Consider the following 18,251-nt stretch of genomic DNA (forward strand, 5'->3'; position numbering starts at 1 on the left):
CGCCCCGTTCCAACCGGATCGGTTGGAACGAGGCCGGCGGCGTCCTCACGCACACACGCGGTACGCGCGTGCACGCACGTGGCGTCCTCACGCACGCACGCGGCGCGCGCATGCGTACTAGCGTCTGCGTGATGCTCCAGCTGCTCCTGGAGGATCGCGCAGGCATTCTGCGCATGCGTGGAAAGCGCGAAATTCGAAAAAACCGGGTAAGGAGCGGGCGCGGGTGTGTGGGCGCGCGCGGGCGCGGGGGGGGCCTTTGCCGTTCCCGGAAGTTACTTACTTCCGGGTTCAGCGACCAACCGGATCGCAGGGACCGGTGCGAACCGGTCGAAACCCAGCTCTGGTGGGTATGAAGAGGGCCGAACAAGGAGTCCCTGGCAGGCCCAAAGGAATTAAAAATGTACATTATGAATTTATTTAAGATGAAATTGAAGTGTAGATCTGCTAACAGAATTTGAAAATGGCATTTATAAGTTGAAGAGGGGAATCATAGGCAATGTTGTACATGTTATTACTCGGGAGGAATGATGACAAGGAAGTTCTAATATTCTAAGAATACAGGAAAAAAGGATATGATAGAAACAAACCATACACAAGAACATATGATACGTTTACAATCTATATCAAGCATTTTAACACTGAACAGAGACTGAACTAATGCATGGTGTCCTCTTGCTTGATTAATATATTTATGGATAAACACATAAGTAATGGTTGTAGTAAGTAACCATAATGATGTGTAGGATGGGGATGTGAAAGGATGATTTTTTTATGCAGATGATAGCTTGCGGTTGTTGGAGAAGCAAAATAATGTACAGCAAATATTAGATATACTGTAGAGTATGTGGAATGCGGAATTTTGCCACTGGAGAATCATGTGACAAAGAGCAAGGGAATGGTGCTTGACAGAGAAGATGGAGTGAACAATGGCAAATTATGCGTATAGCAAATGGTGAAAAATTAGAGCAGGTGACTGAAGAATATTCTTGGAAGAATATTTACTAAAAATGAAAAAAACAGATGGGAAATTTTGAAGTGTGCAGATGGAAAGCTGAGAGAAAGGTAGTAAATAGTTTTCTGGTCTATTGTGGAAAGGAAAAATGGCTGTATGTAAGTCCATACCTCTGCTGTGGTGAAAGCCGGCTATGTTAGAAGGAATATAAAAACAAATTGAATGCAATGAGAATAGGGTACTTCAGAAGCATAATAAAGCAAAAAGATTCAAGAGTAAGTGAGTGATGAACATGACCTGAACACAAAAGGGCTTTCCTCATATAGCATGAATGAGGATTGAATTCAAAACAAATATAGGAAGGAAGGATGAATGAGCTGAGCGAAGGAGAAAACTACGAAACTGATTGAATGGAATTGGGAAGATGCTGAAAAAAGAGAAGAAAGAAGTTTAAAAACAAAAAGTAATCCATGGGTCAGTTTATGGATAGATACAATTAATAGTGTTGTATAAAATAGATATTTATGTACTGTATTTCTCTTCCTTTTTTTAACTCATGCTTTTAATTTCTCCATTCTTGCTATTTCTAAGCTATTCGTGTTTGCTATTTTTCCCCTCCCCCCCTTCTCTGCTCTTTAAAAAAAAATTCTGCATAAAGTTTCTTAACTCAAAAGGGAATAGAGGGAAGGGTATACCTAGGATAGAAACAGGCAGTTTCCAAAGTGTGATTTCCAAGATGTGATTTCAAGACGCACCAATGAGGAACTTCAAATAGCTCTTTGTCGATTACCTGAGTGGGCATATTGATTGTTACCACAATTACTACCCACCCCCACCATTGTGCCCTGCCTTAAGAGCTTTGTAACAGAGAATTTCTATCACAGCAGCTTCTATGTCGGGAATCACTATATAAAGACTATCAATCGGCAAAAGAAGTCTGAAAGCCATAGAAACCTTGATAGTCTTCAATATCAATAACCTTGATCAGGACAGTGCTTGGGGTCTGGGCATCAACCTCTGGAGGACATCTCTCAAAAGGTTCAATATCTCCCCTGATTCATGAGCATTTTTAATTTGAAAAGCTAATTGGGAAGCTAGAATGTTATCAAGCAAAGAACTAGCCACAAGCATAACCTTAATTCCAGGAATGCCTCCAGGCCTTTCAAGTTCTTTTGAGGTGTTCTTAGAAAATGAAATTATAGAGGGCTGTAATCCAGAGTTTTCTTTATATGTTTTGTAACTGGCCATAACCAAATGAAAGCCATTTTGTGACTGTGCCCACGATATGGTCTCAAAATACTCTGTGTAATTCAAAAAGATTGGGGTTTTCTGGCACAAGATAGCCAATAAGTCCCTAGACTCTAGGCCTAGTAATAGGATCTTAATACACAGCTTAGGGGGGAAAACCCAGATAAGGACTGAAGTGGTAAAGTCAGAGAAACACCAAAGATGTAATCCACTTGTACACTTGGACATGTAGTCCAAGTTAAGCCAGGTCAGGTCCATAAAAATGCTTGAAATCTTGATGGACTACATAAGATAAAGCAACTGATGCACCCAAAGCAGAATCAGACAGGAAGTTGATGAGATAATAAGATAGAAATCCCACCAGCATACCCTAAATATCTGACATACCACTGTATATAGTTCATTTGCTCTGAAAAAGAATAAAAATAATTTGCAAATGTAAAAAATATCCTAAAGTCTCATTCCAGTGGCAGCCAAGCTTGTGTCTTAAGGTGGCTACACAACATTTCATAGCCATTCCCTAAACAAGGAGAAGCTGAGACAGCTTTAACCTGGAATCAATGTTCTTTGGATATCTTGCCTGTGCAAATGGAAGGACCTTTCAGTTAGCATTTATTCAAAATTGCACACAACAAAAAGGAGGAACTGAACTCAAACCTTTTCTCTGCCAACTCAACTTGTTCTAATTTTCCATCGCACTGTTCCATTGTGTATTGAATCACAGTTTAGGTTAAAAATATTTCACATGGACAAATTCTGACAAATATTATGCATTTTAGAAACCAGCTGAACCACTACATCACCCAAACCACATCCATTCATTGAGGTATGCAATGAAATAGGGTTTAAACACTGGCAATATAAATAATGTTGAATGGTACCATCCCTTTCAAAACTAACCTATGTTAGGAATGAAAACTGCAGGACACAAAAACCTATCACCCATCCCATACTCTATACCAAGAACGGAGAGAGTTAACATTCATTAAAGCGAGGTGGTTCTTGATGTCACAATGACATGACATAGGGCTCCAGGATTGCTGTCGATATCTCTGTTGCTGGACAGTCCTTTTTGGAAGAGCATGTCCTGTTGATCTCAGGGACATCGCAAAGTCCCTGATTGATCCAGGAGAAAGCTCTTTTTGCCGGCTACAAGAGAAGCAGCCAAAATGGCTGCAGAAGGTTGGGACAGTCCCCTGAAATGGAAGCAGAACAGGAGAGACAGTGTGTCAAAATGGTGAGAAAAATCCTTATTATTAGAGAAGAGAAAACCCAAAAGACTTAGAGTTAAAATAAAATTGAAGACAGAAGGAAATAAGCGGCGAATTAACCCTAGTTTAGAAACTATCGTGTTATCTTTTTCACTTTAATTTTGTTTGTTTTCTATGGATGGACTTTTTACAAATGCCTCTTACTTTTAAATTGGACTGGTCTTTTTTTTCCTTCTTCCTCTATACTTTTTCCATTTTTTGTATTTGTGGATTAAAAGTTTCTTTCCTCGCAAGGCTCGGCTGAATCGTAATCTTTAAACATTTTTTTTGTTCTCTTCCGAAGTTTGGAGCTTAGAATGAAAGGCAAAAACAGAGGGAAAGGATGTAACACTGCCATCTAGAGGCTAAAGGCTTGGCAATATCTGATAATACAAAGCTATTGGCTTTGGTTACTGAAAGGGTCAGCAGAAAACATCTTGTTTATACAGGTGTTTCTTTGAAGGAAAGAGAAAGCTTTGACCTGAAAAACTTTACTGAATTTGTTTGAAACCTAGCAAAAACCTTGGATGTTTTAGTGGCAGTGTTTATAACCTGGAAAAATGGCCCAATATGAAGAAAAAATAGGGAGTAACATTGCAAAGAATTATGCTAGAAATTCAAAAAGTCTTAATAATCACAGAGAGAATTGAAAGGAGACTTGAAATTATAGATCAAAAACAGAAAGTACGGAGGGAAGAGTTGAGAATATTTATAAAACAACGCTGAAATTTGAGGACAGAGTTCAAAAAACCACAGAGACATATGAAAGTGATAAGAAAATTGTCGACACTGACAGCAAATCGAGAGTGGAGGGAAATGATAAGTGTAAAATATGGAAAGGAGAGATCGATGAACTGGAACTCTATCTCAGATGTCAAAATATAGATGAAGAAAGGGGAGAAAATTTGGCAGAAACAATGAGAGTAATTTCGGCAGAAGCACCAGCGATAACAAAAGTAAAGCTGATGAAAGGAACAGATAGAGGGTTTCGAATCTTTATAAGATATGCAATGAATAACAAGTTGTCAAGAGAAGTCCACATAAGACTTATCAAGAAAACACTTAGAATACAGATTCTACAAATGGCAAGAGATATTGGACTGCACTATTTCTGGAAGGATACAGGATGATGAAATGAAATGTCACAATAAAATTTAGTTAAATGTAGTTAAATTTTGAGTACTATGTATAAGACAAAGTAATAATAGCTATAGTCAAATAAATGATTAATAATGATAATAAAGCATTTATATATACTAGATTGATAATATGAAATTTTATACAAACTGTAAGTGAGGATAATGGAGATGATGTTGAAAAACCTTTTTATGAAAGATAAATAATTCTATATAGAATAGAATATAAAGATGTAATATCATTGGATGATTTCAGGATGATGTAATGACATGCCATAATATAAATTTACTTCAAATTTAATATGTTTCATATAAAAAGGATGTAATAATAGCTATGCTTAATGGATGTTTAACAATTATAACAATTTGTATACATGTATATTAGATTGATGATACTAATAATGAAAAAAACATGGAACTGAAAATTATTAGATAATGTTATCAATGCTAAAATAATAGAATGATTAGAATAGGATATAAAAATTCTTTATTATTGGATATATTGAAGATGATATAATGAATCATTATAATATAAATGGATACATATTTAGAATACCTTGTTTAAAATGGAGAAACAATAGTGATAATCAAACAAATGAAGTATAATAATAATGTATACAAAGATATTTGATTAACAATATATGAATTTTGATAAAGCTCAAGTGATGACTATGAAAAGGACGCAGAAAGACCTTGTAACCAATCGACACACTGTATGCAGTTGAAGAGGTTTCTATGTTATATGTTTTGTGTGTTTGTGTTTGTTTGAAAATAAACATTTTATTAAAAACAACATTCATTAAAGCAAAGATACTTCTTTCCTCCACAGCAAATGACTTTCTTGTACAGTCTCATTTCAAAGAATGAAGAAAACCACGCAAAATACTGTACTTGCTCTAATGTACTTATATAAAGCAAGACTCCTCCACACACCCAAAATGGCTGGTGAAGTCATTCCCAGTCTAGGAAAACTGAAGAGAGGTTATGGACCATAGATAATTCTATGAAACAGTTGTCAACCGAGGATAAACTGAATTAAGCAAATAACTTTTGCTTTAATTAATACCATTTTTTGATGGGCCATACTCATCTCTCATGGAGGTAATAATATTAGCTACATTCAATTTATTCTGCCAATGTTAATACGTGTGTTGTTTTTACAGCCTTAATTATATCTTTTCCGTAGAAACTACAGCTAATCCTCAACTTACAACAGGCCATTTAATGACCATCCGAAGTTACAACAGCACTGAAAAAATGACTTACGACCATTTTTCACACTTATGACCGTTGCAGCATCCCCATGGTCACATGATCAAAATTCAGACACTTGGCACCTGACTCATATTTATGACAGTTGAAATGTCCCGGGATCATGTGATCCCCTTTTGCAACCTTCTGACAAGCAAAGTCAATGGGGAAGCCAGATTCACTTAACAACTGTATTACTAACGTAGCAGCTGCAATGATTCATTTAACAACTGTGGCAAGAAAGGCCGTAAAATGGGACAAAACTCACTTAACAAATGTTTTGCTTAGCAATCAAAATTTTGAACTCAGTTGTGGTCGTAAGCCGAGGACTACCTGTGGAAGAATTTTGGATTTAAAGGTGCCAGAAGCCCCAAATACTTATTGAAATTATACCCAGAATCAACGGTTCCTCTAAAAATCCCCATGTTTTGCATTGTCCTTATTTGTTTTCAACTTGTGGCTCTCATTTTTTGAAATCAGGATGGCACCATCTGTTAGCTTTGCCTAGGATAGAAATATCCTTCCCTCCCTTTTTGTGAGAGCAGGTGCTACCTTTCCCTAATCCTGTAAAAGCTCTCCCACCCCAAAATCTCATTCCTCTGGAGCAATGGCACAGGAACAGGGTCTTCTCCCAAGGGAAGAAGATGTAATTTTTATAAAAGCAACAATGAAAAGGATAGAAGGAAGCAGTGGGGATGACTCCAGAAAAGGTCACATGGGGAATAGCAAAAAATGAATTGAGGGCTTCTCTCACACATGCACACATGATCTCTGGCTGAGCATGGCGACACATGCACAACATCACGGAACAGAGGTACCACAGAGAAGTTCTCGTATCTGCTGGATATTGTTATGCCTCAGAACAAAATGTTCAGTACCAGTTCGATAAAAATCCACAATCATTGCCAGTTTAAATACATGTTTAAAAACAGGTTCTCAATATGGCACATTATAGGTAGCTAAATATGTATAAGTAATAGTATGTATAAAAATATTTTCTGGCATTGAACATGCTGCCAACTCAATATGGCTCCAATTCTACAGCATAGTCAAGTTAATAAAATACATTTTAGCCCTAAAAATATGACTACTCTGTGATATTTTGATGTGTATAATAAATTCTTTGCTTACAACTCTGCATGCAAAGAGGTACCGGTAACTTTATTTGCCCACTGCTCTGCTATATCAACTAGAGGGCAGAACGAAAGGCATTTGTTACAGATATTAACCACACAGAAGAAAACGTTTAATGCTGGAGAACCACAATTCCACGCATTGCTAGGCCTGGTAAGATCAAAACCTAAACCCAAAGGAAATGCAATCCACTCTTATGCATCATTAACATGTAGGCTAGACAATCTCCTGATTAGCTGAGGGGGATGGAGGAAAATATATCACCAAAGGAAAACACAAATTAGCAGAAGTAGAATGTCTAAAGCTACTTCATTACCATTTACATAATGGCATAGTGGGCTCAACCCATGCACAATCTGATCCTGTTTAAGAGGACAGGTAATTGATTCTTATATCAAAGTACTGACATAGAATTCATAGGTGTGAATTTTGAGGAAATGGAAACTACTAAGAAACTATAGGATAAACAGGAAGAAATATCTCCAAAATTCACTGCACTAAGCAATATATTCAGTGGCTTCAAACAAAATATCACAAACCAGTGAGAGGAGAGGTTGTGGAATTCTTGTTAATGATTTGCTGACAGTTTGACCAGTCCTAATATAAATTTTATCCAGCTGTGAATTTTCAAGATTTTTTTCTCTCTGATGGATCAGTATGACTCTCATTGTATTCTATGGGAGCATCATGGTCATAATAAATCGAAGTATGATTTCAAAACCATGGATATTGTTGGGTATAAACTTGTACTAATAGTTTGACCACAGAGTCTTTTGAAGATAAAATGAGAAAGGATATGAAATGTTTGAAGAAAAGGTAAATATAAATGCAGGAAACAAAGCAACAATCCCACAAGTTCATATATGTCTAACCATATATGAAAATCAAGTATATAATCAACAATATACAAAGAAAAATAACCGATAAAAAAGAGAAATATATATTTTGCCACAATTCTCATCATTAAACACGGTAAAGCTGAGTTAACATTCTTAGGATCATAATACAATCTAATTAGAAGCAAAACCTAGTATTACATCTCTCTGGGAAGGGCTGGAAAGATTTCTGCCTGGAACCACAGAGAAAACTGAACTAAAGAAACCAGAGTTCTGTGACTCAGTGAAAGACACTTCCTATATTCTTATACTAATCCTTTTTTTAAATCAAAAATGATAAGGAGAAGCAAGCAGAAATCTGATCATTGTGTTGCCCAATCAGTGCAAGCCTAAGGAGTGGAATAAACAAAGGACCCAGAGCAAACATTCTGGGGTTATTATGCCCTTCCAAATATGGAATTCAAATACACCATGAATAACACAGAAGTCACCCACAGAAAATTGTTTCCACTTGTATTTTGAAAATTGGCATCTGACTCATGTGGTCTCCTCAACTGGAAAGCCTAAACACCTGGGCTGGCCTCTGTATAGATATCCTGTGCTTTCTGAATCCTTCAGTAGAAATTGGAAACAGCCAGATGGGAGGAAAAATATAGGTGCAGTCCTGTGATCAGAAAATTACATTTGGACTGCAAAGCCCACAAATGCCTCGGAAGTGCCCTAGACTAATCCCGTTCCCTTCTTTCCCTTCCCCCACTTCTCTGACATCATCTAATTCTAAAGGGTTGCAACAGGAAAGCAGGAAATAGATGCTCACAGGGCCCTTTGATGTGCTGATGGGTTTGTGTCAGTGACCAGGCATCTCCAGCCAGCTGCCAGTTCCAGGCAGACAGGATGGCTCCCTTCCAGCCAAGAAAGAGTGTCCTAGATACCAATCGCCTATTTATCATTCAGAACACATGATAAGAATAATTCTAGAAAGAGAAGAACCAAGGAAGAAGGCTTCTTGTTCTAACAGACTTAGCTCTGGGTTCAGAGGTGGGATTCAGATGGTTCTATCTGGTTTGGGTGAATCAGTAGCTCTGCCCACTCACCCCGATGTAATGTGTGAGCACTAGGCATGCGCAGAAGGTGGTGCACATGTGCAGACGTGCTGTGTCCACTCACATCTTATGAATCTGTAGGGAAGGTAAGTGAATCCCACCACTGTCTGGGTCCCACTGTAAATCTACCTTTTAATTCCTTCCAAGACTGCCAGTTACTCAATTGCTTCAATATGCTCAATATCATATCTAAGTTGAAATACAGGTTTTCTACCCTCAGTAGTCCTATGGCAGGGCTGTCAAACTCCCGGTCCACAGGCCAGATGCATCATGCACTGGACACGCCCATGCCTGGTTTAATGAAGGGGGGGAAAGTCCCAATACGTCATTTGATGCTGCTGTGATTATGTGTGTTTGACACCCCTGTCCTATAGTATCTAACAGCTCACTATGTGTGCAAAATCTGCCTTTCCAGTACAGGTAGTCCCTGACTTACAACCATTTGTTTAGTGACCACTTGAAGTTACCATGACACTGAAAAAAATGACATGTAACCATTTTTCACACCTATGAGCATTGCAGCATCCCCATAGTCACATGATCAAAATCCGGACACATGGCAATATTTATGATGGTTGCGATGTCCCTGGGCCCTGTCCACCTTTTGTGACCTTCTGATAAGCAAGATCAATGGAAAAGTCAGATTCACTTAACATTCGTGTGTTTAATTTAACAACTGCAGTGGTTCAGATAACAAACATGGCAAGAAAGTTTCTAAAATGGGGCAAAACTCACTTAACAACTGTTTTGCTTAGCTACAGAGGTTTTGGGCTCAGTTGTCATACATCAAGGACTACCTTTATTTCTGTGGAAGTGTTTCTGATTAACTCATGTGATTGCAAAAATCTCATAACTTTGGAAGAAAGGAAGTTTTTACTCATGAAATTCTTGCTCCCTTTCCATTCTTCCATTCTTTCTCCGTGTCAGACTTTAAACCATGAGCCACATGGGGCATATTGTCTGTGAAGCATTAATCAGACTAATCATTCAATAACGATGACCATAACCTTAGCAACAATAGTAATATTTTCTGTGTTGATTTTACAATGAAAGGATGATTTACAATTACCAGTTATTAATGTTGCTTGTAAATCCCTGAATGTTTCTTGGGTACCATATATTTATTGGTGTATATGAATTAAAAGATCTCATCCTGTTCTAAAGGATGGTTTAAAAAGTGGATTAAACTGAAGAGTTTAACTGTTTCAGGTCAATTTGTCATGCCCCTGGCTGGAAGCTGTTGCTTGGCTATTGCAGCCAAAATGAAATCTTCACTGCTGCCTCATTTCTGTGGCTTTGTGGCTGCCTTTGCTGAAGGAAATGGGAATTTCCTCATCAACAATATCCAAAACCTCAAATTATACTGAAAGCTTCTCTTCCAATGGTAATTTAGTGCCCCTGTCAGATTGTCTTTGGGTTACCTCTCACATGTCCTCGCTAAGGGATTGATTGAAAAAGAGAGAGGGGGGATTCTATTTCTTTTTCTGGTCTGTAGCATATTCTGTTATAACTAGCCAATGGTGGGATTCAAATAATTAACAACCGGTCCTCTGCCCTAATGATTTCTTCCAACAACCAGTTCACCAACTGCTCAGAAATGTAACCACCGGTTCTCCTGAAGTGGTGCGAACTGGCTGAATCCCACCACTGTAACTAGCCCAATATTTCTCAACCTGGCTGGGGAATTCTGGGAGTTGAAGTCTACCCACTTAAAATTGTCAAGGTTGAGAGATCGTGAACTAACCTGTCTGCAATCACAATGTGTCTAGGTTTTGAGCAGAAGCAGCGGAAGCAAAAGAAGTTGGCTAAAAGGAAGGGAGAAAAGAAGATGCAAGACATTTTTTAATCTAATATCCAAGAAACTACGTAGCTCAGGGTTGAAATGTAGAATCCTTGATGATCTCTGAGGTTTTTTGCTTGTAGAGGTTAATAGATAATAGGTTTTGGATATTGTTGATGAGGAAATTCCCATTTCCTTCAGCAAAGGCAGCCACAAAGCCACAGAAATGAGGCAGCAGTGAAGATTTCATTTTGGCTGCAATAGCCAAGCAACAGCTTCCAGCCAGGGGCATGACAAATTGACCTGAAACAGTTAAACTCTTCAGTTTAATCCACTTTTTAAACCATCCTTTAGAACAGGATGAGATCTTTTAATTTATATACACCAATAAATATATGGTATCATCAGTGCACTAATGATGGTACCTAGATGATATCACCAATGAAGCATCTGCAAGCAAGCAAGCAACCAAATTCAGAGAGCACCAAGGTTCCTCCAGTATCTCATCAATGCCATTTCTCTACTTTGGGGGGGGGGGACCTCTCCAGAGCTGTAGGGCCTCCCAGAATTATTCCTGACTTGTGCAACTGCACCATGTTTTATTTTAAAGGAGAACCAAATCCCAAGGCAGCATCTCTACTGTTTAGGGTATGAGTACCACTCTGTACTTCAAAGATTGTATTTTGTTTCTTTTTTATGGTATGTAGCTGGAGAACTGTTGGGACATATTGCTTCCAGAATTAGCATGCCTTTGAACCTTCCCAAAATCAAAGCAAACCTAGTTTGAGCATAGCCAAATACTCTTATTTTAATGAAAGAGTTGATACCTGTTTACTAACGGAGTCTAGAATGGCCTTGTGTTTAGGAAGGCTAGCCTTTGTTCAACAGCCTGCTTGTTCTATGTCCAATTTATGTAAGGGGCAAACATGAAAAAAAAACTTGGAATTAACTATGAATATGAAGCAATGAAGCAAATGCACTTAACTAAATCACAACCTTCCACTGTATTAGATATTATATAAATAAATATACAATAAATTATTTTAAAATTTGTATCTGCACCTATTAGAGCCCCTTAGAGAGGGCTGTAAAGCACTGTGAAGCAGTATATACGTCTAAGTGCTATTGCTGTTAACTAAATATTTCCCATAGAGGTTTTTCTTCTGTTATTTTTTTTTATCTCCCCGCCCCCCCTCCCCCCCGGCAATATAAACAGTTATTGAGCACAACATTAAATATAACTAGGGAAAGACATTCCATTGGCTCACACAGCTTGCTCAGCAGAATATGGTTGGGTTTTTAAACAAAGGGTTTTCAGATCTTCCCACTGTTATTAACCTTAAGAACTAGCTTCATTCTGCAGTTGTTTTAATGCTTTGGGGATTTTTGCTTGCTTTAATTTTTATTGAGATACATTATGATTTATACAGCATATTATGTTACTCTGATTTGGAAGTATACCAAATAATAAATATTGGATCATTGTTCTATTTTGCAGAGCATTTAAATATCCCTGTCCTCTTATGTAATGTCTTGCCTTAATAATCTCTTGGTAATATATTCTGGCTTCTTGATAATATATGTTTGTCTTCTACATGCACTTTAGATGTTCCAGCTGATGTTATCTTCCCCAGTCTCTTGAGGACCATAAACCTCTTTCAAACAGCACAAATAGTCAAGACTTTTTGACAGGAAGCTGCTCTTCAGTTCTTCCTTTGTGAAAGAGTTAGTGCTTCTTTCAGCTATCCTGCAAGTTTGTTAGTTCTTTCATTTAATTTTGGATGCTTATACAGTAACCCATTTCAGTCAAAGCAGAGATTTCTATTGGTCATGAGACAAGTTAATTTGGGGGCCCTCATATATGATCATTTTGTCTATAATCTTTGAGGTTACCCCAGAACACCTCAAGAAACTACTGTACTCATTGGCTATAAACATTTCATCAGCTTTAGCAGTATGTAATTATAAAAACATTAGAACTTTTGCATTTTATAATACAATATTTTACAAGAGTCTGGCTAACGTTTGTACAACATGAAGGTAAGGAAGGGGGGAGAAGTTGTGAGTGAAGGAGTAGTGGTTTTAATTTGCAAAGAGGAAAATTTTTCCAATTTCTGGGTTGATTTCCATAATATATACCATTCATGGTAATCTTTTTGACTAAAGTAGAGATAGCTGCTGACTTTCTCCAATTCACGATTTTCAGTTTTATTGACCTTTCCACATAGACTTGCAAGTAAATACAAGTAGTTCACAATTTACAACCATTTGTTCAGCAACAGTTCAAAGTTACAAGAGTACTGAAAAAAGTAACCTATGACCTATGACTTACAGTCCTCACAATGTCACAGCATCTCCAGCCATGAGATAAAGTTCATTTACAGTATTTTCCAGGGTATAAGACAACTTTTTAACCCAAAAAAATTATTCAAAAAATTGGGGGTTGTTTTATACGCCAGGTATAAGAATGGGCATACCAAAAAAACAAAACAAAAGAAAAAGCAATGCCAGCAAGCAAAAAGCCACTCCGCCACTAGCACAGACGCCGGCCTTTCAATTGATAACCTTGGTGCTCCTTGCCTGGGCACGTGGATGGATGAGTGCTGGGATGGCTTAGAAAGGTCTGGCTGGCGGTCTAGAGGAGAAAGGTGCTGAGCTCAAACTATGAAAGCCCGGCAGCGCGGAGGCCTTCAGCCGGCTTGCGGGCGCCTGAAAGTAGGGGGTCGTCTTATACGCCCAGTCGCCTTATATGGTGGAATATACGGTACTTATGTCAATTGCAGCATCCTGGAGTCATGTGATTGCCATTTGCAACATGAAATCCTCTTACCTTCGCTACTGGTTCGGAACTGGGAGTGCTCACGTGCGGTGCTTCAGCGCATGCGCAGAACCTTTTGTTATGTGCAGAGCGTCCGTGATGACATCTGGGTGGAGCCTCCCGCTGCCACCGCTATCGGTTCACCCAAACCAGGGCGAACTGGCAGAATACCACCTCTGATTTGCAACCTTCCCAGCCAGCTTCCAACAAGCAAAGTCAATGGAGGAAGCTAGATTTGCTTAACAGCCATATGATTAACTTAGCAACTGCAGTGATTCACTCAACAAACATGGCAAAAAAGGATAGAAAAATGGGCATGATTCACTTAACAACTACCTCGCTTAGCAACATAAATTCTGGTTCCAATGGTAGTCATACATTGAGGACTATTTGTATCACTAAAATAAAGGATGCGTACTTATAGTAAACACGGACCGTTCTGTGCATAAAAACATCACATGAAGGTGGATTGAAATTGGATAGGTAAGCATCAAGAAAGTCAGCTTGGTGATGTGACAAGAATGCTGGGTTAAAACTGGGACACCATGAGTTCAAGTTCTCCCTTAGACAATATGAATACTGGTCAGATGATTTTGGGCTTGTAGCTCTTAGCCTAATTTACCTCACAGGGTTGTAACTGTAGGAAGGTAGGAAGAAGGAACATTAGCTACACAAGCTGCTTTAGCTGACCAAAAATAAAGGTAATGTAGACATTTAAGAAATACATAAAATCATATTGTCAGTCTTTTCCTCTATCACATTTCCAGTTGTTATCTTGTGGCTGAAGAGTTTTTCCAGCACCTGTACAGATATTAGCCACCCAGAGTCCCAGGGGAGTGGGTGGCATACAAATCTTATTAAAGTTGCAAAGTTGCAAAGAATTACAAATATTTGACAAATATGGTAGTCTTTCACTTGTTGCAAAGTGGGGTTGAGTCATTTAATACTTCTACATATAGTATTATCATGACAATTTGCACTTTTTATCAATTGTCATCTTTAGAACTATTAATGCTCTACTTGTGTTCTCAAAGTCAATTATTTTATATGGGGTAGTCTTTCATTTGCTAAAACAAAAGTTAAATTATGTGGCACATATTTATTGTGAGGTTGGCATACTTTTTCACAGACTAAAACAAAATCTGGGAAGTACCTAATGATCTCCACTTCAGATATAAATGCACCACACAAAGATTCCAGGATATTTAGTCTGTAATTTTATACAGTTACCAGGAGTAAGCTCCATTACAATACTAATCAATTAGATGCCAGTTTTAGAGAAATGCCACTTATTCACTTGCCTATTGGAAGAAAATTGCACTTATCTTTGCAATTTATTGCAATGGCATAACTTGATTCTTGATGGCATAATGCAACTTTTATCGGTAAGTAATGGACATTAACTCTCATAATCTATACAGCTTCAATCGATGGGCCTATACATTGGATGATGAAATTTGTGGTTCCATTCTTTTGCCAGACTATTAAAAAAAGCCCAAATAGTTTCCTCATTACTGGAATTTGAGAGCAATAGGATACCTAAATATATTTTAAATACTGTAATGATTAAAGCTGCTCTCCAGATTTTGAAACCTTTTCATTTTAATAGCAGTAATTTTAACTAAATTGCAGTTGGAAGAAGCTAACTGAGGTTATTTCATTGTTGCTGGAGAGAAAAAAGGAAACACTTGACAATGCTTTCTGTGGCCACTCCAAATACTTTTTTTGCTTTTAATGCTCTCTCTCTCTTACGAAAACCTAAGCATAATGCATTATTTAAAACTCTTTTTAAAGTATTAATTTTTAAATTGGGAAAGAGCAGCATTATATAGGCACGTATCAAACATCTATACACGTGATGCATTTCCACTGCCTCTAATTAATCATTGGTTCTATTCTATCTTCTTCGGGATCCTTTCTGTATAAATGATAATGTGAGTTAATAACATTGTCTGTTCCTGGGGCTTTCATTACTTCCCTAAGGTGTCTAGCGACAATAAATCTCTGTAAATTTATAGTTGGGTGTATCTTTTTTTATTAAAGCTGATGTGAAATACGCCAACCCTAAGACAGCATACAATGAACAACAGACACAACAGCTGCAGGTGGGTATTCAAACCAAAACACAATTAGTGTGTTTCCCCGCCTTCAGTCGCGTCTGTATTTTAACCAAAACAACATCTTTTTTAAAAACAAAATCATTGGAAGAGGAGCGATTGTGTATTTAAATCAATACAACACGCAGCCGCAGAAAAGCGCCTTTAGTGAAAGCTTCTCGAAGAGATTGCGTATTTTTTTAAAAAAATATAATTACTATACTTCTATTTGCACCCGCCAAACATCGAGGGATCAAAAAGTTCAAAAGCTGCAAGGTCTCAGCCTTCTGATCTGAACGTCCTGGAACGTATACAGTACAGGGCCTGGAAACAGCGCTTCTGAGCATGTACAGAGTGCTTTAGGATTAGAAGGGCTGGGTTTTTTTGTTTTGATTTTCCCGTGCAGCTCTAAATTCTCTATGAGCCTGGAGCTGGGTCTTCTTCAGTGATCTCCGAGCGCTCCCTCAGCCACGCCTCGAGGTGGAAAAAGGCAAAGGCGACGAAGGGACCGCAGGCCGGAGTTCTCGCTATGGAAAGACGCCACCCAAGGCTCTCCCGCGCTCCAATCAGACGCGGCTAAGGCGGAGTCAGGAACTGGGACCGGCCACTCGCTTCGCCCCGCTTGCGGGATGTTGGAGCTGCTTCGGAGCGCGCCCGGTCGGCGCTAGAAGGTTTTTGTCGTTGGTGCTCCAGACCAGCCGAAGCCCTGCCAAGCGGACGCCCATGCGCTAGAATCGCGCCTGCCTTTTGGCTCGGCGGGAAAGCCTCTCCTCTGCCCGGCAAGCGCCTCCCAAGCAGATGGACCCTCAGCTGCAGGAGGTAAGAGCGCACCGGGGGGGGGGGGGTTCTTGACTGCTAACTCGCCATCTCCGAGCCCTTCGTCCCTCGGCGGTGAGATTTTCCTCTTCATCGTCCCCCCCCTTTTTTTTCCCCGGGAAAGAGGGGGAGGGCGGGCAAGAAAACGCCTGGGGATTCTCTTTTGACCTGGGCAGAGGTGGCTTGCTAGCCAAGGAGAGGGCCGTTCCCCTGCCGGACTTTGATGCCCTCCCGCCCGGATAGCCTGCTGGACTCGATTGCAGCTAAAAGGCTGAGCAAGGTTGCCAAGGGCGTCGAGGTTGGAGTAGCTTCTATTTGAGACGTAGGTCCACCAGTTGACATTGCCAGGGGGGCATCCGACTTTGTCTATCGGAGATGCGGAAGATGCGCCTTGCTTTCACCTCCCTTCTTTGCCAACGTGTCCCGGTTCCTTTGCATCCTAGGCAGAAGGAGACGTCAAGTCTGCCTTTGGGAAGAGAAGGGTTGAATGTGCCTGGAGCCCCATTGCAGAACTGCCCTTAAAGAGGGAAGAACAACGCTGTAGTCCAGTGGCCATTCCATTAAATTCAGGAGCTGAGAGTATAGCTGGGTTGTGCTGTCAACCCTTAAAGGAGAGACTAAAGGGACCTTCCCTTCCCGAAGCAATCTAAATAGCTTGGATTATAATTGCCAAACATCCCTGATAGCATGACCAATTGAGGCTGATAGATCAGGGGTTGGGAAAGGCTGCTGCCTGGATTACGAATGATGTCTGGTTATATATATATAGGATACATACATACATACATACATACATACATACATACATATCATATATATATATATATATATATATATATATATATATATATATATATATATATATATATATATATATATATATATATATATATATATATATATATATATATATATATATATGATCTCTCTCTCTCTCTCTCTCTCTCTCTCTATATATATATATATATATATATATATATATATATCTATCTATCTATCTATCTATCTATCTATCTATCTATCTATCTATCTATCTATCTATCAGAAAACTGCTGGCTCTGGTTGAAGAGAGTAATGAAATTCTATGCTAGGAGGCATAGGCCTAAAGAGTTGACTTGTATAATGTGTGAATCCTATGTGTTAATCATTTTAGCCAAGGAAATAACAGCTTCAGCCTAGGGCTTAACTCTTAGGAGGGAGTGAAGGGCGTTTTATTGCCACAGATTTGTATCAGTATACAAATTGCTTCGGGCTACAGTCTTTCTCCCTTCTGCCTGCTTTTAACAGGGCGCATGCCTCTCTGGTTATGACAAAGATGGCTTTGAACCTTGAGTTGCTCCTTACTTCCTGGAGACTTCACAACTCTTTCCTGCATCTGTACATATTGGGTAATTTTACTGTGCAGCTTTTTGCCTTTTGTTAGGTATATATAAACTGCATCTACTTCTCTGTATGAAGGAGGCAAAAAAGAACCAGCAAGAGTAGTTCCTTGATTCAAAGTGACTGTTGCGTACTCATCTTTCCTTCTTCCACAATTAGCGACTTTCAACTTGTATGCCAGAGAAATTTCCATCATTATAGCAGCAGAGACTTTGAACAGTGGCAGATATGCATAGATGTAGGCATGCATGCCTATATTCTGAGAATGTGCACAGTGGAGAGAAAGAACTATGATAGATGCAAAGCAAATAAAGTACATGCGAGTCGATTTGTCTTGCCTATTAAATTCCTGAGGGGAAAAAAAGACGACAATAGTTTCCCATTCTAAGTGTACTCCCTGAAATGCTTCATATGGGTTTTGACAGTAGGATTACTACCGGTTTTATTTATT

At 38.9% G+C, this 18,251-nt stretch overlaps 1 protein-coding gene across 1 annotated transcript in view; it reads left to right on the plus strand.

The window, feature by feature from the left end:
* Positions 1-16,348: 16,348 nt before the first annotated feature.
* LOC148049434 (unconventional myosin-X-like) overlaps positions 16,349-18,251 on the plus strand; it is a 39,237-nt gene continuing 37,334 nt past the window's right edge. The window contains exon 1 of the mRNA XM_087703518.1: positions 16,349-16,423. Within this exon, the coding sequence (XP_087559644.1) occupies positions 16,403-16,423 (21 nt within the window). The 5' untranslated portion in view covers positions 16,349-16,402. The remainder of the gene's footprint in view (positions 16,424-18,251) is intronic.

The sequence above is a fragment of the Thamnophis sirtalis genome, unplaced genomic scaffold (genome assembly GCF_051295495.1).
Source record: "Thamnophis sirtalis isolate CommonGarterSnake01/CBP01778 unplaced genomic scaffold, rThaSir2_p1.2 scaffold_1, whole genome shotgun sequence".
NCBI classification, from domain to species: Eukaryota; Metazoa; Chordata; class Lepidosauria; order Squamata; family Natricidae; genus Thamnophis; species Thamnophis sirtalis.